Here is a 23,074-nt window from a genome sequence, read left to right on the forward strand (position 1 = left end):
CTTGTCAGGTAATGTGACATTTCTCCTCTCCTGTTTGAATTGTGCTCAGTATTAGGTCAGAGGTGGCAATTTAACAACTTAAAAGCGAGGTTTGTGTGTTGGCTTGTTTTTATGAAAATCAATCACTATGAGACCTTGCTTTAATCATATTTAGCAATGAATAAAGTACATGTCAGTGGCAGACATTTTCAGGATGATCATGATGAGCAACAGAGCTGTGGCACCTGCGAACAAGAGATGCTGTCGTAGACAGGTGCTCACTGTCCAGTGAATTGGTCAAGAGAATAAGAAATTCCAAGTGGAAAACCAAAGGCAGGATAATACCTCTATAGAGTCCTTTTAATTTATATATTAGTGTCCATGTCTCTTAATAGTGGGTTGTTTTATTTTCTTTTAACATCATGGGATGACTCAGTCTCCCTGAATCATTTGTAGGGAGATTGAATCCCAGGCTTAGCATGAAAGCATCTCTTAACAACTCGTGATCCTGCCACAGTAATCTAAGAAAGTTCCTAGGGATAGTATTGCCATTGGAAACAGCTGCCTAGTTCATCACAGTTTAAACCAGAGCCAGCTGTGCTTCAAGGGACAGGACCTAGAAAAGCTTCTGGTGGCTTCACCTGATGTGTAGACCTCGGTGGGGTTTTGTTCGAACTTTTCCACCCTTGCAATATTTATTGTTTAAAAAATGATATAGGCGTACAGCTTGGGAGAATGAGTCAAGCCAACTCACCCAGAGAACTGCACTACACTGGTTAGAAAAAAATTAAACCAACCTCCAACCTGCCTGACTTCTGAAATTTAGAAATTTCAGATATGACAAAGCTGCTTTTCTATTAACTTTTTGAGCTTCCCGTTCCTTGGGAACTGCTCCCTCCCTGTACAGATTTATTGTACCCAAAGTAAAATCAACATCTCTCACAGCTGTAAACAATTTAGGGGGATCACAGGGGAGTTGGCACATTCAGCAGATTGCCTACATGGACAGGTTTTCTATGCATAATTGTCTTCTTTATGACATGTCAGACTGGGGTGTTTTCGATTTCCAGTAAGCAGTGTTCAAGGTTTCTAGTCTAAATTGAGCTTCAGAGTACTGTTAAAACAAGTCCTCACAGTCATGCAGATTCCTCCATATTAATCTTTATAGGTTATGAGGGCCTCATTTCACTGGATCTAATACGAGTGACTCAGTCCAAAGTAACTATTAAGTTTAACGCTTGAAGATAAAAAATCAGATGAAAGAACCATTACCTTGCAGCAGCTCTTAAACAATAATTCCAGCACCAGGAACACCAAAAGAGAGCCCCAGGCAGAAGAGACTTAGGGAATGAGGTGGCTTCTGACCTCAGAGGATGTAGCGGAGGCCAGACAAAGCCAAGGGGCATTGGTTCTCAAGGAAACCCAGCAGGCTTTGCTGCTGGGACGGGTTTGCTTGCATTGGAGGCTGTGAACATGTACAAATATTTGCTTTTTGTAATTGGGCATAATTTGAAAGAATCTTGGAAGGCTGAGAAACAATTTGATTTTCTCTGCATCAGGAGAATTACCTCTGAGGTTTCATTTTCACTTCATTTTTCTTACCCAAAATGGCTTTCTGCTCTGGCCCTCCTTTCTCATCAGCACCTAACCCTCTGATTTCCTTGCATGTCATCACTGAAATCCCTCAGTTTATGGGCATGTGTATTGCACTTGGCTTAATGGTCAAACTATGTTTGCCCCGGGCATAGATGTCAGCACTTTGGGAACAGGGCTTGTGTTCAGCTGCTGGAGCCTCTTGTAGAACATCATGCATGCTGACAAAACTGGCATGGAAACAGAGTGGATTTTCATTAGGACATAGTGGTCAGGAGCTATCATTACATATCTGAACTTGCAATTTTGATTATATATTTGAACTTGCAAATTGCAAATTCAAAACTATATTCTTGGTATCCCAGAGAGAGACTGTGATGATAGAAAATCACACTTTTTCTGACATTTATTTATAGGTCTGTCCCTCAACAGGTAAATATTCCTGCCATTCATCCAGCTGATTGCATAGAAAACCTCTGGTACCATTTTGGTCTTCTTTCCATTTCTCTAACTTTGAATCATGAATCTAGGAATTGACATACAGCAATTGATATCCAAACCCCTCTCTTCCAAGATACTTTCCTGGTTTTTTCTGGGAAACCACAGACCTGGGAAACACCCAATGCAGAGCAGGTTTGACTATTAGAAACCAGCAAACTGGCTGACAAATGACTTTCAGAATAATGTAGGTTCAGACTGTGTCTCGAGCCATGTTATGAGGGTCTGTCTGTCAAAAGGTAATGTAAATGAAAATCTTGTTGGCTTAGGTTCTGGAGGATACAAATTATGGAATTTCATGCCACAACCTCTTGCTTATGAAGCCAGATATTGTGGGTAAAGGGAAAGGAAGGCCCTCATGAGTTCTTCAGACACCTGGGCAGTAGCACACACTGACCTTTAATCAGAGAAAAACAGGCCCACGGTGCTAGTCCCCCCAAATAATTTATTAGCCCCCATATTCCCCTCAGAATTTGGGACTGTGCCACAATGAGAGATATGCTATTGCCCACCTACCCCTTTCCTTGCCCCCACAGAATCAGTCCCCTCTGCTAGGAGGTAAACATCAATGCTCTCAATAGTTGACAGAGAGCTACTTAATCATGGCTTGCTTTATTCCTTGCTGACTATGTGGTGGGGAAGCTGTCATAAACAGTTTGCAATCAATTATTTATTTATTTGTTTTTTAAGTCCAACAAAACATCCAGTCGGGTTACCATATCCTAGGATAAAAGCAGCTGTCTTTTCAGCATGCTATGAATCTTGGAGAACTCAGTGTCTGTCTCCTGCTAGGATATGATTTACATTCTCCCCATCTGCTGAGAACCTAATTATAATAGGAATCAAAATGAAAACATTTCCAGAATTCTTTAAACACCCATAACCTTGCTATACTTTGTCCTCCATATTATACTACATATACTTCCTCTCAGCTCCGTGAACATGTTAGCGGTTTTGTTTTTGTATCTTGGGTGCCTTTTAAAAATAAATAAATAAATAAAGTGAAGATGACTGCCATGCAAACACACTAATACAGTGCTTCTAACTCTATTATTTTTAAATGTTTTGTTGAGCACTATTGACAGCTGCTGCTCAAGTCAACAATAAAAAAATATTACTTCAATACTGTCTTAAAATCAGATTTTAAAAATGTTTTGATTGTGTACAGTAGCATGGAAAGAATAAAGAGAGGGGTGTGTGTGTGTGTGTGTGTGTGTGTGTGTGTGTGTACAGATTTTCCTGTTTTTTCTGCAAGAAAATATTATCTCCACAGTGGACATTATACTCCTATCTTTCTTCCAGTGTTTTCAGGAGAAAATATAGGAAATTTAGCAAATAATACCAGAGAAGATACTTTAAGTAAGTGGCCAGTACCTTTTTTTTTTTTTTAAGAAAAGTAAGCATTACCAAGGATTCAAACCCACTATAGAAAATGCAACTTTGCTTAGGGGCTGGACTTTGAGCTTATATCTCTCTAGCCCTCAAGTCCAAGGGCTTATGTTATACTGTAATTATTTAATTATTTAAATTTTCAATTTTAGAAAATAAAAATGTCCCCAGTTAGTTAAGAGCACCTGATCACCTCTGATCTCTGTGTTATAGTTACTTTCATTGAAAGGGATGATGCAAAGTAACTCTATAAGAATTTACTGGTGCCAGGTGCTGTGGTGCACACCTCTAACCCCAGTGGCTTTGAGGCTGAGACAGGAAAATTGCAAATTCCGAGCCAGCCTCAGCAACTTAGTGAGGCCAAAAGCAATTTAGCAAGACCCTATCTCTAAATAAAATTTAAAAAGGGCTGGAAATGTGTCTCAGTGGCTAAGGGCCCCTGGGTTCAATCCCCCATATCAAAAAAAAAAAAAAAAAAAAACTAAAAGAATTTATTGGTTTGGAGAAGAAAGTCCATTTGAGAACTAATAACAATGGGAATAGAGAGCAGAAACGCAGGGCAAAAAATGAGGAGGCCCTAGGAGGTCAGGCAGGAGATGAGGGTTAACACATCAGGCATCCAGAGGCCATTGGAATCCCCCCAGACAAAGAAATGATGGCATGAAAGCAGAATTCTTAGGTGATGTGGTCTCATCATTGTCTCCTGCCCATGATTAAAGGTAAGAGAGCATCCACAGTGCTGTCCCCTGCAGAATGCCAACCAAGCCCTTCCTGAAGAATGGTGAGTAGGTTACTGCAGTTAGCTATTAATGAGGAGTAATGAAGAAACAAAAAACTGAAGAGTGGCTGTGGGAGAGAGATGGTGATGATTAATTTTCAAAAGGTAAAGTTGCCAGAGAAGTAAAGGCCAAATAAAATTATTTTGAGTGCTTATCCTTTAATGCCAGGAATTGATGATAATGAGATAAATATCAGAGATGTAGTTATTAGAGCCCTCCTCAGAGGGATGGCACTTGGGCATCTCTGAGCAGATGGGATTTCGATGGAGTGAGAAGACAGGAGGCTGAGATGTGAAGTAGGAGTTGGCCATGATTAGCCATGGGTTACAAAGTGGAAGGAGACTCAGGAGGAGAAGCAGGGAAAGAGACAGGTTAGATGGCAAGGAGAAATGATATCACTTGTGCTTATAGAGTGGGTCCCGGTGAAATGTCATTTTTGAGTGTCTTAGGGAAAATGACTTTCTCTAAAGATTACCAGGAAGCCCCACTGATCAGAAGTGCCCTCAGTTGCCCTGTCTACTGCCAGGAGGGAAAGAGAAGAGATCAGAAATCAAACTTTCTATATTGAGAGAATATGGGCAAGAGGTGCCATCAAATGGACCTGGGCCATCTTGCCAGTGCTGCCAGCAAGGTTTGGTGCAGCTGAAAGCTTCCTCAGTGACCCTTAGCTCAGAGGCTCCCCAGCATTTCCCTCAAATAAACCCACAGTGGGGTGTTTTTCAGTATTGCCCACTTCTAAGAGAACTTCAGATCCACTGGAGCTTCATTAGAAAATCATTTTGGTCAAGAAGTCAGAAAGCATTCAAGGTATTTCAACTAAGACATTTAATCAAGGGATTTAGGCGCTTAAAACAAAACAAAACAAACATTGAAGAGCCCAAGGAGTTGAGGATAGAGAAAGTCACTAGTGATATTAATAAACCAACAAGTTGGAGAATTTGAGGAAGCAAGAGCACTAAACCAGATGATTCTGGAGGGAATGTCCACATGCCCCTGCCAGCCTCAGCACGCTGCCTGCTGGTACCCTTAGCCCTGCCTGCTGAGGTCAGGGGAGCAGTGAAGGCTTTTGTGCCCCCTCTCCCTTCTACTTCCAGCATGAGGGCCTCTCCTTAGCAGAATGTGAAGTCTTTGAGAGCAAGGGGATGTATAAAATGTAGTTTTTAGACTTCCAGCCCCTGCTGGGTAGAGAATTGAAAAATGTGAAGAATAGGGTTGCATAGCTCCAGCCCATGTCTCACATGGGAATAAAGTCAAGGACATGCTATAAGATGTCACACCTGCCAGGCACAGTGGCACATGTCTATAGTTCTGGTGGTTTGGGAGCCTGAGGCCAGAGGACAGCAAGTTCAAAGCCAGCCTTAGCAATTTGTGAGGCCCTAAGCAACTTAGTGAGACCATGTCTCAAAATGAAAAAGGACTCGGGATGTGGCTCAGTGAACACAAATGCCCCTGTTCTCAATCCCTGGTGCCAAAATAAAATAAAATATCATACCTATATTCCTTTTCTGAGTTCTTGACTTCACTTTTTAAGACAAAATTCACTACCTTCCCTTTGGTTAAGTGTTAGGAACAAATGAAACAAAACCCACAAAATTCTTATGTTCATTGCTGAGATGTGTGGCAACAGTGAAGGTTAGGTTTTTTGTTATCTCCTGTTTCCTGCAGATGGCTCTTAGTGCATGATTAAATATTGTGTCATTAAATACAGTAATCAAAAATCCATCTCTCCTTGCCGGTTCCCTCTGGATATATCCAAAACCAGGACTTGTGAGACATTTTGTGGAGAAAATCAGGAAGCAAGTCGATATAAAACAAGTGTACACATTAGAACTCAGAAGTAACGAGGTGACTCATAGTTCCTGAAAGTGAATAGACTGAATTTTAATCATGGCCTTTGGTCTTATAACACATGCCAGCTTCATCACCAGTCACACTTCAGACTTGATACATCTTTTGCCACCTTTCAGTTTTAGTTGTGCAGAAAATATTTTTAGCAACAAATGAGCAAATTAATGAGATGAGAAACAGAAAAAAAAAAGTGAGAATGAAGATTACCAAAGACTAGGCATACATGGTCATTACCATGGGCATTCATGGTTCTCCATCATATTTGGTGCAGGAAGGAGAGAGTTTTCAGTACAGGAAAAAAACATGGCGGACATATTATAAAGTAACATGCCTTAGTATGTGGTGGCATGTACTGGCTACTATTAGGAAAAAGAAATAATCTCCCTCCTGATTTAGTAAAAATTACTGTTACCTCTCAAATGTCTACAAGTCCCTTGAGACTGGGGACCAAACCTAATTTGTTGTTATTGCTTATTGCTTAACTAGCATAGTATCTGCCCACTAGCAGGAACCTTATACATAATTGTGGAATACATGAATTAACAAACAAGGAGCTGGCAAACCAGACCACTCTGGGGTGACCCAGTGTGTTTGTGTCTCTCTGGGATGTGTTTAAGTGTGTACAATTTTGCAGTAGGTATTCATTTTTATGCTGAATATATTGGCAGTATTGTGCATTCTGCATGAGTTTCTGATATGGAGGACAAGTTCTGGTCAGTCAGTTCCTCAGCATAATTTTCATTTAAATGAGGCAACAGCATTCTACCCCAGACTTAGGTAGAAGGATGGACTAAAGGAGCTTCTAATGGAAAATAGTTTTTAGTGTAAAAAAAAATGATGATTAACCTTAGATGGTATTCTTTCTAATTGTCTGTGTCACCAAGTGAAATCTAAGCTCTTGCAGTGTGGTTTTGGAATTCAAATGTTATCAGTTGGAATTGACATTAATTACTTTTGTGCTGCTTGGCATATGCTGGAACATTATTTCTACAACAATTCTACCGAAGTCGCTTAGGCAATTATCTCCGCTGTGATCATTGTCATCGTCATCATAATTATTGCTATTAAATCTCTCCTGTTCTCTGTGCTCCACACACCATACCCCTTTTCTCTCCTCCATCTCCCCTATAGGAAGTCCCATTCTCCCGCGTGTGGTGCAGTAACCGACAGCCCCTGCACTGTGCCTTCTCCCTGGAGCGCTACACGCCCACCACCACCCAGCTGTCCTGCAAAATCTGCATCCGGCAGCTCAAAGGCCATGAACAGATACTCCAAGTGCAGACATCCATCCTAGAGGTGAGTCCTTGAGCCACAGGTCCTTTGCCTCCCTTTCTAAGACACAGAAAGAATCGTATGCTATACCTATCACAGCCATGCTACTCAGGTTCTGAAAGAGCTTCAAAAAAGCACAGACTCTTTTACAACCTCATTAGCAATAAGGAAAAATAAACTTTCTCAGGATGAGGATTGAGCAGAGCTTCCATCTGGGCAGGGAAGTGCAACTCATCAGAGGGCAGAGGTTCTGTGGAGGGACCTTTGGGGAAGAAGCTAGAACAGGGCTTTTTATGCACAAAAGCACAAGCACTGTCATAGGTCATAGCAGGCTTGTGATACCAGCTGAGATGCATTACAGGCTGAATGCAGATCGTCCAGTTGAGACACACATGATAAGGAAGGACACCCTCACCCTGGGCTATTTTTCAACTGTCTCTGGCTTATTTTCCAGATGTTATTTGCTTTGCATGTATTTCATCTTTGGGGCCTGGGATCTTTGTTTCCTTTAACAGTGTCTTACGTCCTCTAGGCTCAGGGTTCCCTATATCCACATTTCCATTAAACCTACATTCATCAGTAGCATAACACAATTCTGTATGCCCCCATATCCATGAGGTCTGCGTTCCCAGATCCAACCAACCACAGACTGAATATTTTGAGGAAAATATTGCATCTGTATTGAACATGTACAGACACTTTTTCCCTGTCAATATTCCCTAAGCAATGCAGTGTAACAGCTATTGACATAGCATTTACATTGTTTTAGGTATTGCAAGTAATCTAGAGATGATTTAAAGTATACAGGAGGATATATGAAGAGTATATGCAAACACAACACAATTTTAGGATGGCCTTGAGTACCCTTAGACTTTGGTGTCTCTGAGAGTCCTGGGACCTTATTCCTATGGATACCTAAGTCAAGAGACAGCAGTATAAGATGGACCAAGCAGGTATTAGTCTCGTTCTACAAGGTAAGAAAATGGGAGTACAAAGAGATAGAAGACCCTGTCTGGGTAATTTCACTGTTGAAGGGTAGAGTTAAAATTTGAGTCAAAGGAGAATTCCTTTGGAATGTGTGTAGAAGGCTTCTGATCTCTGCCATGGTTCTGGATTTGATCTAAATCACTGAATAACTTCCCAGCTTTGGACTTGAGCTTTTATAAAGTAGATAAGAGCAATCCTGAATGCTTATTTAGGGATGGAGGGAGAAAGTAAAATAGAGGTATAGTTCTCTGTTTATCAGTTATCTGGCTTGTGTAAGAAAACATATTTGATTGTTCACTTATAGACTGACTATACATGTACATATATATTTAGCATATATATAATTAATGTATTTTATTAATTAACTTAGGCCTGATAGAAGGTTTAAAACACTCATATACAAACAACTCAATTTTAATATTTTTTGTTAAAAAAATAGTAGCTCCACAACATTATCACTTATTTTCATTCCCATTTCAGTTCATTGTTTATGCAAAAGGCATATTGCTAATTCCTCAAATAGTTTTTGTGAGGAGTGGATGGCATTCCAAAGGCTTGTACCTTAAAATTGATAGCTATCTTATCTGACATGTTTGTGCAGTATTTGCATGTATTATTACCAATTAGCATTTTGTGCTAAAGGAATTTGGATAGGGCAGGTAGATTCAGAAACCTGTGTAAGATATTTTTAGAGCCTCTTTCTTGAACAGTCCTGTCATACTTAACACAATACATTTCTAAGTAAAATAAAAATCGTAGGAATTTTTAAAAATAAACACAAAAAGAAAATACAAGCAATCATGGAAAACCCAAGCATCAAATTCAGAAACAGTCATGAAAATGTAGAACATGAAGATGCCTCTGATCCAAATTACCTTAAATGTCTGTTAACAGATCAACAAAAGAATTCCAGATTTATAGGATTTTGTTTTTAAGGCAACCAGTTATTGGGGATCAACATCTGCTATTATGAGATATTTATCTGAGAGCGAAATGATAAAATGGCTACATTCTGATACTGTTGCTCCTAGATTAAGTAAATTCTTGTAGTGCATGGAATGAAAAGTACCTCATGAACACAATCCTATCCTTTACTCTCCAATTCCTTTTCTAATGCTTCTCAAATTCACATTCAACTTTGAAATGCCTTGAAGAAGATGACATCACTGTATCTCTTGATAATGGGAGGCAAGTGGCAGAATAATATTTAGTTAGTCATTGTTGAGCTATAGTCCTCTGGTTTGTAGGCTACTGTATTTTAGAAGCTTTATTAGCCCTTTTGATCCTACTGAGGATAACTTCATTAATTGCTTGAAGTGCTACTGCGGGAATTTGACCTCATGCATGAATATCCATCTCTTTGTAATGAACTGCGTTTCTTAGACAAGTCTAATTTGTTAACATTTTCTATGTCAGGAGAAAACTAATAACTTTTGAAAGATACTATATTTTAGGTACTGTTTCATTTGCTTTCACATTTATCATGTAACCATCACTACTCTGTGCATTATTACTTACTATCACAATTCGAAATGATATAAAAAATCTCAAGGAGATCAACCTTCTGGTCCAAGGTCATTAAGATTAATAAGATGCGGAGCCAGGGTACCAAGCTAAGCATTGTGTCTTCAGGATCAAAGTCTGAACTACGTACCACATCACTTCAGGACTTCAAACCAGGTGTTCTGATTTACCTGCCTTCACTCTGAACCTTCCCCATAACATAAGCCTTCAGTTTGGAAGCAGAGGCACTCGTGATAAACAGGCCAGCACCAGCCATTTAGTCTTTGAGTCAGTCACCAAAGGAGTAATATGAAAACGGAGAAGTGATTTCTTCAAAAGAAGAAAGATGGGAGGTAACCACTTGTGTGATGAACTAGGACAACCATTCATTCAATAAATCTTTGAGAATAGAATAGATATCCTACATGTAGATCTGTTCTGTAAATGGATATCTTCATTGATCAAAGTTCTTCAACTCTGGGACTGACTCCCAGAAAAATCATACAGTTAATGAATCTAACAAATAAAATACTGCCCTCTTCCCTTAGAAGGACTTGACTTTTGGCTTTCTTTTCTTTCTTTTTTTAAGTTATGGATGGACACAATACCTCTATTTCTTTTATTTATTTTTATGTGGTGCTGAGACTCAAACCCAGTGCCTCACACATGCTAGGCAAGTACTCTAGCACTGAACTACAACCCCAGCCTCAGGATTTGACCTTTGTAGTAAATGTTGCAAGCGTATTACTATGGCATCATGAATACACTATTATGTATAATTGCAACGCACCAATAACAACTAAATTTAAAAATGATGATAGAGGAAATGTTGAAAAATGGTGATCACCTGTAAAGAGGATATAGACACATCAATCAGTGAGTTAGGAATCACATCAGTTTTTAGGTACATAGTTCTTGGCCATTAGGCCAAAAAAAAAAAAAAAAGACTGTATTTAATGTGGTTTGTGTAAGCTAGTAATTAGAATTTTATTAATTAAAATCAGTATCAATAATATGGAACTAACACTTTTAAAAATTTCAGTGGATGTTTTTGAAATTTTTTTTCCTCTTAAGGAAAGGAAAAAAATTCTCTAATCCTCTCCTAAATTTCTGTATCTCTAGGCTCCAGAGGTTCCATTCCTTTCTTACTTGAGTGTGTTGTTTTAATGACACTATTTCCTATAAGTAACAATGAAACCAGAAGAGGTTGTATAAGTGATTTTCCAAATAAATACAATTCTTATCACCATCAGAATTAAAAATTACTTTAGTGAGCCAAAATATATATACATACATATACACACACACACACACACACATGCGCGCATATATGTGTGTGTGTGTGTGTGTGTGTGTGTGTGTGTGTGTGTATATACACACACACATACTGCTTTTTAAGGTAGCGAATGTCATATCAGTCTTTAGAAGTAGTTAGTTCCCCTTAAATTTGACCATGATGAATTACCTAATGATTATTGCCAATTGATTCAATATAAAGGAGCAGTATCACTCATCTTTTATAAACTGTGGATTGGAACAAGAGTTACTACAACTGAAGACAAGGGAAAAATCCCCAGATAATTTTTTTTCATTATTACTTATTAGTATTATTGAAGACTTTTTTCTTTGTTGGTAGAAATGACTTAAATGGGAATCTTACATGTTACAATTTTGCCTTCAAGCAGTTCTCTTATCTTTCTTCCAAAAGTGGTGGAAGTTGGGGGATAATTTGTCTGTTAGAAAATAGAATACTTGGAGTCTCTCATTGATTTACAACTACCTAAGCGAACCAGGTAGCAGCCGCTTATCTCAGATGTGCAGAGCATGGAAATCTACTGTTCCTCTGCATATTTAATTCAAACAATCAGGAAATGTGATGTATCTACAGGATTCTTATTGCTTGGCCCAGATGTCTTTTAGAATGCATCATAAATGTTACATAAAATGTCATCCTTATGTGTGGAAAATATTTAAATATGGAAATTTAAGAGGGACATTGGACCCACTTATTAAAATGGAGTAAATAGTAGAAGTGCTTAGTTTTAGATTCAGTTTCATATGGTATTATATTTACCTTCTTATATAGACCACTTCCTCTAGCCCTTTTTGAAGGTAGTATGCATCATGATCCCAACAGTAAAGACAAAGATTTGGGCTTCACAGGTGCAGTGAGGGCTTCCGGAAGCCTGTTTTATGTCTTGCCATCCTTTGGCCTGGACCTGTGCATTTTCAGTTTTAAGCCATCTTTTCTCAGGTTAGCACACTTTGGTGCCATTTACAGATGAAAACCACCATGGAAACTTGCATAGAACCCCCCTATACGTACACACTAAGCCCTTTCATACTTTTTCAGTCAGAAAATATGTAAGGAAGCCATTCCAATTTGATTTTCATTCTTAGAGGCTGAAAGAAATTTTACAAACCATGATAAAAAATGAAGTATCTTGTAACCTATTTTATGCAAGGAGAAGCTGAGTTGGTTTATTTTATAACCATCCAATATATCAGAACAGAATTGTCCACTCTGCCTGGAATAAGTACCTATCCACTAAGTTTCTATTCAACCAATACCTAGGAATCCTTCAAGGCTGACTCAAATGCTTTCTCCAGGAAGCCTTTCCCACTATAAATTCCTGAAACAAAATGATAATGTGATTCATAGTCCTTGTCTTAACCATCCTGCTCTATGCATTCCACACGTGTCTTGAAGCTGTGAAAGGAGTACTGGTACTGGAGTAGTTAGTAGGATATCAAAATCCCAGTTTCAGCTATGTCACAAACTACCTGGGTGTTTTTTTCCAAGTTTTTACCAGGTTTCATGATCTCTGTGGAGTCTATTCAAATTGCAAAAAGACTGATTAGGAAAATGAGGCTAGGAGAGGCCATATAGCATTCAAGTTACAAGCTAGGAAGTGCAGAGTCTTACTCCTAAGTGAGATCTTTCTGATGGTTAAAAAGATTCTTTTGCTATCACATCTTGCTAATTGCGAACACTGGAAGGTTTTTTAATTAATTTTTTATTTGTTTTAGTTAATTATACATGACAGTAGAATGCACTTATATACTTTGATATATCATACATAGATGGGATATAATTTCTCATTTTTCTGAGTATACATATTGTAGAATCATATTGGTCAGACAGTCACATATATATGTAAAGAAATAATGTCATTTTATTCTACTATCTTTCTTATCCCCACATCTCCTGCCTTCCCCTCCTTTCACTTCCTTCTACCTTTTTCTTTTTGCCTTTGGAAGATTGTTCTTATGTGCATCATTCTATAATATACTGAGAAATAGAATTAAAACTAGTAAGTAGAATCCATTTAATATGAGAGGTACTTTGAGTTTTCAGAGGAGGGCATAATGTGCAGCACTTTCCAAATGCATTTGCCTAGAAAGCTGCTGCTCTTTTTGAAACACTGTGTTAGCTTTTTGGAAATGCTGTGTTAAGACACTGTGTTTCTTGATCACTCTGTTCAATAGTTACAGAAAAATAGAAATCATCATGAGTCATTAATAAAATCTCTGCATCAGCCAGTTTCCTCAATTAACAGATACTTTAAGGAGACTGGCCATGTGTGGCGGTTTAGTTGTGTGAGTCTGGGCACTAGCTGAGAAAGGCCATGTATTGTGGTACCCATAGGAGGAAGACATGTAAGATTGGAAGCCACAGAAAGACTAGGGAAGGACGTGAGGTCAGTTCAGGAATGGTGTGAGCTGACTTGAAGAAGAACAGAACAGATGAGTTCCTAACACAAAGGGCAGTTTCTTGGGGTTTAGACCATCCTAACTGGCCCCTGAACCCTATCTCAAATCTAATGCTTTAATTTTCTCTTATGTAAGTTTTTTCTTTTGCTGCATTAAAAAATACCCCAAATGTAACAGAATAAATCAATACTCATTTAATATCTCAGTGAGTCAGAAGTCCAGGCAGAACCCCATACCAGGGTTCTCTGATCAAGACCTTACAGGATGAAATCAAGGTGTGGACTAGAGTCAGTTCTCCTCTGGAGCTCATAGTTCAAGCTTATTCACATTTTGATGCTATTCAATTTCTTGTGCCCGTAGGATTCAAGTCTCCATTTTTCTGTTTGACTGTTGACTATGGCTCACCCACTTCTCCAAGCCAAACATCTCCCCCTATAGGAAGTTCACAGCATGGCTCTTTGCTTTCTTCCAGGCCTGCAAAGAGAAGCCTCCCGACCAGAACTAGCTCTTCCTCCTTTGAAGTCCACCTGAGTAGATCAGGCCCACCCAGGAGAATCTCTTAATTAGTTCAAAGTCAATTGATTAGGGATTTTAATTACTTCAGCAGAATCCACTTTGCTTTATGATACGTAATAATATGGAAGTGAGTCAATCAGATATTTTCTGGTCCTTAAAATTCTGTTAGAATTCTAAACTTATCAGCAAATATAGCAGTCTGAAAATTTTCCACTGTGATCTTTTAGATATTATGACTGAATTCTGTGATGCAATGAAACCTCAAGTCCCTCATTGGACAGCTCTAAATTAGAAGCAGGGTGGGCAGGTATCAGTCTGAAGCCGCCCAGCCTGTATCACTGCACAGAGCTAGTCTAGATGTCATGTAGCTCCACATCAGCAAAGGGATTTTATTCAGAAATGAGAGCAAAATATTCATCAGAAAATCACACAGCTTTAGGACTGAGGGAAAGACAGACTTTTTACATGATTAACACAAAATCAGTTCCTTGTAGATTTCTTTTCCAGAAGCTTCCCAGCCAGCTTCTTTGGTCAGCCCATTCATCTTTGGTCATGATGACCATCAAAGGATCATTCCTTAAACTGAACCCAGATCCATCATTTAGAAGGTGCTTCCTGCTAATTCTAGATCTACTCCTGAAAGTCTTAAAAAAGAAAGAAAGAAAAAGAAAAAAGATCTAATTCTGTTGTCACCTGACATCTCTTTGGATGTTGGAGGCGATTGTGACTCCCCTGAGTGGAATGGTCTGCTGTAAATCTCTAGAACACAACTTATTAGGCCACTAGAGAAATTCTTTACTCTTTTAGAAGAGAAGGCAACTTGTCAATGTGTCTTACAGAGTCCCTCACAACAGGCAAGCATGTGTGCATGTGTGTTAACACAGATTTTCAGACATAAATACGTTGTCAGTGTGCTTTCCTTTGACTGATCATGCTTCCCTTCTATTGTTTCTAGAGTGAAGGAGAAACCATCACTTTCTTTGCACAAGAGGACAGCAGTTTCCCTGCACAGACTGGCCCCAAAGCCTTTAAAATCCCCTACTCTATCAGACAGCGGATTTGTGCTACATTTGATACCCCAAATGCCAAAGGCAAGGACTGGCAGATGCTAGCACAGAAAAACAGCATCAACAGGTATGGTGGCAGCTTCTGAACGATGATTTTCTTAAGAGAACTTTAAAAAAACAGAACTGGTGGAGGTATCCATGATATCTTTATAGACTTTTCAGGCCTTATTTCGTATGTGGTCCCTCTAAGGTGACACTGTGTACAGCATTTCCTACCACCCCACTCTGCCTTTGAGGACACTGTGGGAAAGTCCTACATTGGTTCTGGTCCCATCCAGGCTTGCTTACTGGGTCACTGAAGTAGTGGTTCAGACTCTGTCGTCTGCATGCCTGTCAGTGGTCAGGACAGAGCTGAAACTGGGGATACCTTACAAAGTAGCAGATTTCTTACACCTCCTCCCCTCCATCAGGTAACCTTAAGTATCAGCTAACCCCAAATAGGGACATGCTCAGCCTACAAAAATGGGTGTCTCAAGACAAAACAAAAACAACAACAACAACAACAACAACAAAATAACTTAGAAGTTATCTGAGAAGAACTCTTAAGTCTGAAGGCAGAGGGCATTAAACATGCCAGAGGGGACTGGGGTTATGGCTCAGCGGTAGAGCACTCACCTAGCATGTGCAAGGTGCTGGGTTTGATCCTCAGCACCACATAAAAATAAGTAAATAAAATAAAGGTATTGTGTCCAACTATAACTAAAAACAAACAAACAAAAAAATACATACCAGAGGTTATCTACACACCGTGAAATAGTCCGTTGCTAACACTGACACTGTTCATTGCTGCACTAACATCACAGGTGAGTTGATGGAAGGATAGAGAGATTCATAATGGGCTCTATTACTTTAGATGAGAAAAGGCAGGGGCAATGCCATCCGGAGCAGCCCTGATGGACAGGCAGATTTTGGCTCAGCTTGAGAGACGGCTCATAGGGAGGAGGCCTCAACGCATGAAATCTCTCCAACCCACTTCTGCAGACCTCCAAATGAATAGAAAAGACAACCAGATTTGCCAGAATCATTTCATTTCCCTTTCTTTTTACTTTTTCCCCCCTTTTGAGAAAAAGCCTTCTTTTCTTACAGTTTGGCTGGCTCAGTTATTTCTTCTTCTTTTTCTTTGTCCCTTTGTCCCGGGTTTTCACAGACAGCCTACCTGACTCTTTTCTGAAAGGGAGGGTAGATGTCTGCCAAGAAAGGATAGAGTGCTACTCCCTGACTCAGGAGGGATTTAAAATCCAAACATGAAGGGCCTCACTAGAAAATAGTAGGAGGCACTGCTGCTGGAGAAAACTGAATTTACAGACAGGCAAGCCGGAAAAGAAGAGGCACATTCTTGAAAAGGCATTTATTGAAAATGAATGAGTACCAAAAGTTATGAATGTATAAGAAAAAGACATGAGGCTGAATATTTCCCAGAAGCTTTGACTAAGGAAGAGATGTCTCTTCTATAACCTAAAAACACTGGGACAATGTCAAGTTTCACTTTCTGATTGACATGGACATAGAATGAAGAACTAATTCAAATAATATAATTTAGTTCAAGAGAGCCAAGAGAGAGAGCACATGCACATTGGGCAGAATTATCTGCCCGGGAGGCCTGGTTCTACCACCAATCCCAGTCTTCCTGAATATGTCACTTACTGTTCCTATGTTTGTCTTTCTAGAAATGCAATTTATAGAACTGGGAGTATTTCAAGTCTCTAATCCAATCTGACTATTAAAGTTTATGGTTTTTAAGTTACCACTTAGAAAAAATAATTGCAACAGAGTATCTGTGGGTCCATTAATTTACAGATGCTGTCATTAATTTACAGAATGAGCATGTGCATGTTCCTGTTTTGTTCCATCATGTTCTGCATTTACAGCATATATAAGACCTGCAGCAAGGGGCGGGGGTTGTGGCTCAAGTGGTACAGTGCTTGCCTAGCAGTGTGAGGCACTGGGTTTGATCTTCAGCACCACATAAAAATAAAATAAATATATTGTATCCACCTAAAACTTAAAAAAAATTTTAAAAAGACCTGCAGCGTGTGTGTCTAAAGTCATCCGCCTCTGACTTTGAGCAAGGACCTTGAGTAGGGAAAGTACATTTCAAACTAGAAGATTAAGTACAATAGCCTTTGTGTCTGGGCACTAATGAACATCAGGTGGCTGTGTTGGAACCCACTCCCCCTTCCAATGTCTAAAGTCATAAAACTTGAGCACATGGTGTGAACTGTTGGTTTGCTTTTTTCTCCTAAAACCCCATCTCAATTTGGGAAAGACTCAATTCCCTTGACAAGTAATTCAAACACCTGTTTTATGGAAAATTTTCAGCACAATGCCCGGAATATGTAGATCCTTAGCAAATATTAGTTATTCCTCTTGACACTGTCGAAATGAATACCAGATAATCACAGGAATGTATGTAATCTACTTCTGTTTCTAAACATTACATAGTTAAGGTCTTGAATTCCAGTGACCAGAATTTCCTGTGTCCTTCTTTATTCTCTAGCTTTAGTCTTCAAAAGTAGCCTAACTGTACAGTGAAAAAGACTTAAATGAGGGATCAGCAAACATTCTTTTTCTCTTTTTATTTATTTATTTTTATTAGAGCTTTAAGGTAGCAATTTTTTTTTCTCTCTAAAGGACCAGTATAATACTACCTCGTAAACAGGTAGTAAATAGTTGGGGACATATGGGATGTATTGCGAGCACTCAACAACTATTCAGCTCCGCCTCTGTAGCATGAAAAGATCCTGAAATAAGACACATAAACAAATAGGCCTGGCTATTTCCCAGTGAATTTTCTTTGCAAAAATAGGAAATGGCCTCTATTTGCTGAACAGTCCATAGTAACTGACTCCTGATTTAAAGGAGTCTACCTTCACTTAGCAAAAGGTCCATAGGGCTTTGTTGCTTTTATCAGGATAGTACCTGGAGCTAAGTACTCCTGTTCAGCTCTGCACCAAGCCTCTCCAGGGTTGAAGAGCTAGGGGGGTCATTGCAGAGGTAGCCACTAAGGCATTTGGAGAAGCAGAAGAGGAGGACTACTCCAAATCCCTGTGCCATGTTAGCTAATTCCCATTCTCATTTTACAGAAATTCTTAAATTTCTCTTCCTTTTTCGTTTGCTAGAGCAAAGACATATATTCTCCTTCCTGGAAAGGAATGTATGTGACAGAGGGGATTTGCAGATACAACCCGTCACAGTTTCCTATTGTATAATCCTCCATTACTGTTTTTACTTTTTTAAAAAAAGATATTTTTAGTTGTAGATGGACATAATACCTTTATTTATTTATTTTTATGTGGTGCTGAGGATCAAACCCAGTGCCTCATATGTGCTAGAATCTACCATTAAGCTATAACTCCAGCCCCATGTTTTTACTTTCTTATGTTTGGATATAACTGAGTATGAAACAAATAAATTCAAATCATGAAAATCTAAAATTGTCCATACACCGATATTAATGGGTAGGAAAGCTGTTTTGTTAGTTTTGGATTTCATCTACTCTGTGGTCAAACAGAAGCACATAGTCAACATTTTTATTCAAAGAATAAACCCTTGATCTTATGATGCCACTTTTACCTGGCTCTTCCCCACTCTCAACCTCCCAAAGGGTTAAACTGCTAACAAAGTGACAGATTCCAAATCATGAAGGAGGAAGAGTTTTCAAAGAGGCTGGAGGAAAGCATTTGTTTTTATTTTATTGCCAGTGAAAATGTTTTCTTACCCTCCTTTTGGTAATGCAATTGTCACTGGTGATAATCTGTCTTTTTGTCAAACAAATTTTTACTGAGATCTAAATAGGAAAGAAGACACAGGGAGTATAAAGTGGAAGACTTAGCAATGGATGAGAAGATGAAGCCTAACAGTAGTGTGTGCTGTACCTCTGGCAACACAGGTAGCCTTACAACTTGCCGAGCATACCTGACAAGCTAAATATGCTGCACAGCCTAGCAAAGAATGTCATAGATAATAGTTGTAATTATGGATTCTGTGAGGGAAATTTGACTATGACTCAGTGAGCCTATTTGCTACACTTCAAAGCTGAGATTGTACATTTAGTCTGCAAATTCAACTGCAATAATTCTCCACTTCAGAGCTCTTGGCCACATGTGATTGGTGGGGATATTACTGAGGACTTAACCAATTAAACAATACCTGAAACTACCTGCTTCAGTTAGAAGTATTTTCCCCATTTAAACCCTCACAGCACTTTATATATTTTTATGATACTTTTAAATTTTTTAAATTACTGGGAAACCTAGATAGATCCAACTACTTTGGGAAAATTCAGTAAATCTTTCTTGAATGAATGATATGAACTCTTTCATAGGATAGTATATTTGACCTTTAAGCCTTGCCTCCTAATGAAGAAAACTGATAAGAATAAGCATCAAGGGATTTCTACATTTATTCTTAATTAAAAGTTGTTTGGCTGATGTGATGGAAGTGTCCTGTCTTTTTCCCTCAGGTATGAAGTTCTTAGAGTTCTACAATTAGATGATTCTTTTGTAAGTCCTCATGATTTCCATATTCCAGAAACCCTGATGAAAACACATCCATCTTGACCACATTGCTATGGGAACAGATGCATGAGATATGGGTGGATGAGTAGAAGGGATGTAGACAAAATAGAAGAAAGGGTTCTAAAATGGAAGAGTAGTAAATAAATTACATCTTATTAATAGTTTTTTCCCAAGGCCCTCCCTAGTAATATATATATATTTGGAAATCCATAAGCCAGGGAAACATATTTCTTACTGGTATTCTGGCTAAAATGGATCAAATGTATTTCAATTGTCAGGGTTAATGGATGATGGTGTAAAAATTGTGAGCAAATGAAAGTGCTTGAACCTTGTGGCTGAGGAGCAGTGGTGTAACAACTTGTTTTCCATCAAATCTTTTAACAGGGCCTTTAATGAGAAGCAGAATCTTCTCGCATTGAGGTCATGTCTTCCCATTCCCTCTGTCTACCCTCTTAATTGGATTCAGAGGAACGGTGAAATGACCAGAGGGCAGTGGGAAAGGACAGTGGAGGTCACAAAACAGCTTATTAATCTGGCTCTGAATAAGTGGTTGAGAATTCACTGAAGTTGGGCCTGTCCCAGAGCCAGAGTTGAGGGTAAAGAAGGGAAGAAGAGAGAGAGAGAGAGAAAGATGAGTGCAAAATGCATGTGGAACATCTGCTTCCTTTTCACTCCCGTGTTTTAGGTGTTCACTATAATTGCCCCAAACTAAGCTTTCTTGGTTCTGCAGGCTAGAGGCTGGAAAACACATCCTAAACTTTAAGTAATAACAATGGGTGAGAGGCTGCCATTTCCAAAAACAATCTCCACGACTTTTCTAAAGGAGAGTTAATACATTGGGGAGGTAGCATTACATAGGTCCTTGGAGGCAAAATACAAAGAAGCTCATATCACATTCTCTGGTTCTGGACCAGTGGACATACGCAGGGCCTGGAACTTGAAAGGCCCTTGCAGTGAAGCCAGAGGGACCCAGCATAGCAAAGTGTGAGTGTTTGGGCTTTATTCCACTAAAGTCAACGACTCATGAAAATACCCACTAAGAAGCTGAAAAGAGACAGCCTTGGGACAAGTTTAGTCATGAACAAGCTGTATATGGTTTGTAAGTGGCAGGTGTCCGTCCTGAAGGCAATATGGAAAAGAAGCTTTTTATATTCCTCCAAGAGAGCTAAAGTTGTGCTCCCACTGCAAACTCCAAGGGGTGCTATCATTTCTTTTGTAAGTACTTGTGGGTTTGCACTAGTCTTTGCAAGAATAGGTTTTTCTCTGTTAAACGGAATGCAGTTTTCAGAAAAGATGGACACAGACATGCTAAAGCCCCTTGGTATCCTAAATGAACTCCTCACACATACCGTTTCAAACAATGTTGAAAAATCTGACCATTTCAGTATGTCTGAAGGTGATGTCTTCAGAATTGAAGAAAAAGTGAAATCATGAGAATGATTTTATACCTTATCTATTTGAGTGCCCTTAAGGGGGACTATTTCTTTTCTACTATTTGTGAGGTTTAAGTGAAACACATAATGATTAATTTTCCAAAGTGAGGGGTATAAATATTTCAGCCTTCCCTTGTCCTGGGTTAGAATCATGGTCTTTTCTCTTGGAACCAATGGTAGTCATTCCACTTTCCCCTGAGGATTCTCAAAAATGTTTCCAGGTAATTTTAATGGACAATTGAGTTTAGCGTATTCCTTCCACGATGTATAGATGTATACCAGTTCAAAGAAAAGTAGAGATTATGATTTGGTGGGTTTTACTTCCTTTTCATTTCCCAAATTGAGAAATTGTTATAGGATTATATGAGAACTAAAAGCAGATCACAACTGGCTTTTGTTCTCATTTGGCAACTCAGAGATGTCTTCCATGCCTGGGGGCTTTAATGTGTTTTCCAAAGAAAAAGAATACTTGTTATCCCCTTTCAACAACAAGTGAAAGGCAAAAGCATAACTATAAAGGAAATGTTACTGCCAAAGTAACTGGCCTGAAAGAATTAATGTAGCCCTCTGGGCTGGGCTGGGCTGGGATGAGTGGAACTTGCTGTGTCCAGAGTTGCTCATGTCCTTTCCTTGGGGGTTCTCCCTGCCATCTTCTTTTCAAGTACAAGCAGCAGGCAGTTTTATTATAGTGCTCATCCCTAGGCGACCCTTCAGTCTATAAACACTGACTGGCTTCATCCTGAGGCTGCTTGGTGTTTGCAGAATACCCAGGCAGGTTGAAGTTTGGGAATGGAAGTTTAGATGAGGGGACCACATGTTTATGGTGTGCCCAATTACTGCTATTCAGTAAAAAAAAAAAAAAAAAAGGCTTTTCTTCTATTTGTATTAAAAAAAACTTATGGAGGGTTGCTTTGGGTCACATAAGAGACTTTCATTAGATGAGACAATTTAGGATGGTAGCAGAGATTAATTTTTTTTCATTATGACAGTGTTTCAATTCCCTCTTTGATATTAGACAGTTCTTATAACGATGTTTCCTAATCTATTACAATTCTTATAAGTTCTTATAATGATGTTTCCTAATCTATTACAGGCAGTTTAACTTATATTCCACTTTTTATACTGACAAACTACTCAGAAGATATTTCTAAAATATGCTTTATAATGATTTTTTAAAAGGTTGCATTATATATGGATAACAGTGCAGTATAGAATATAAACAGATAATCTTGCTGCCTTCAGGTTACAGGTGCAAATAGTCCCTTCTATTTGACATTGAGTTAAAGCCCAAATTCTGAATAAAATTATGGCCTGTAACTGGTATAAGGTGTTTTCTATGCGAAGGTTGGGCTTTCTTCTCACAATTAGCCACAAGAAGGGTTTACAGCTAGTGGATTGGTATATTGGCCCCCTGGTAGCATGGTTCTGAGTAACTAAAAGGAAAGCTTTGTTATCTGGAATTTAGAATGAAAAGGAGTCCCTTATAGGCCACTTGTAAGTGCAGGGTGCCCTTGGTAGCTCTTCAGTACAGTTCCCCAGGGCTAAGATAAAGCCTCCAACACAGCCTTCCTCTCCATTACTGTTATCTCCTTCCTTTGTTAACTGATTGAGGATTTAGATGTACTAGTCCCCAAGGCATTTGCATTTGAATACTGCAGGGATGCTGGAAGACCTGAAAGCTTTCACAGTGGGGGAGAAAAAGTCAGTTAGGAAAACTGAAAAGGAATTTTATGGTATCAGCCCCGTGTTGCAATAATCTATAAATACCTTATATGGCAGAATTTTACCATGGACCCTCAATTCTCCTCTCTGCCTCTCATCTTATGCTCCCAAAAGAAAACAAAAGACCCAATGACTATTCCCCCCCCCCAAAAAAAAATCCTTAAATCTAAAATGAGTTTCATTTTTAGTTTAACACAGTTATTAGTTTGAAGATATATTTCGATAACTAAGGTTCTATAAAAAAATTGGCTTTATAA

General features: G+C 38.9%; 1 protein-coding gene across 6 annotated transcripts in view; it reads left to right on the forward strand.

Annotated features, from left to right (window-relative positions):
- UNC5D (unc-5 netrin receptor D) overlaps positions 1-23,074 on the forward strand; it is a gene marked incomplete at both ends in the record, with an annotated part of 514,193 nt that overhangs the window by 486,251 nt on the left and 4,868 nt on the right. For all 6 annotated transcript variants that reach the window (XM_081269820.1, XM_081269821.1, XM_081269822.1 and 3 more), the window contains 2 exons: positions 7,218-7,382; positions 15,034-15,212. In XM_081269820.1, the coding sequence (XP_081125946.1) occupies positions 7,218-7,382; positions 15,034-15,212 (344 nt within the window). The remainder of the gene's footprint in view (positions 1-7,217; positions 7,383-15,033; positions 15,213-23,074) is intronic.

Source organism: Spermophilus citellus (assembly GCF_964194105.1).
Source record: "Spermophilus citellus genome assembly, chromosome: 16".
Taxonomy (NCBI): domain Eukaryota; kingdom Metazoa; phylum Chordata; class Mammalia; order Rodentia; family Sciuridae; genus Spermophilus; species Spermophilus citellus.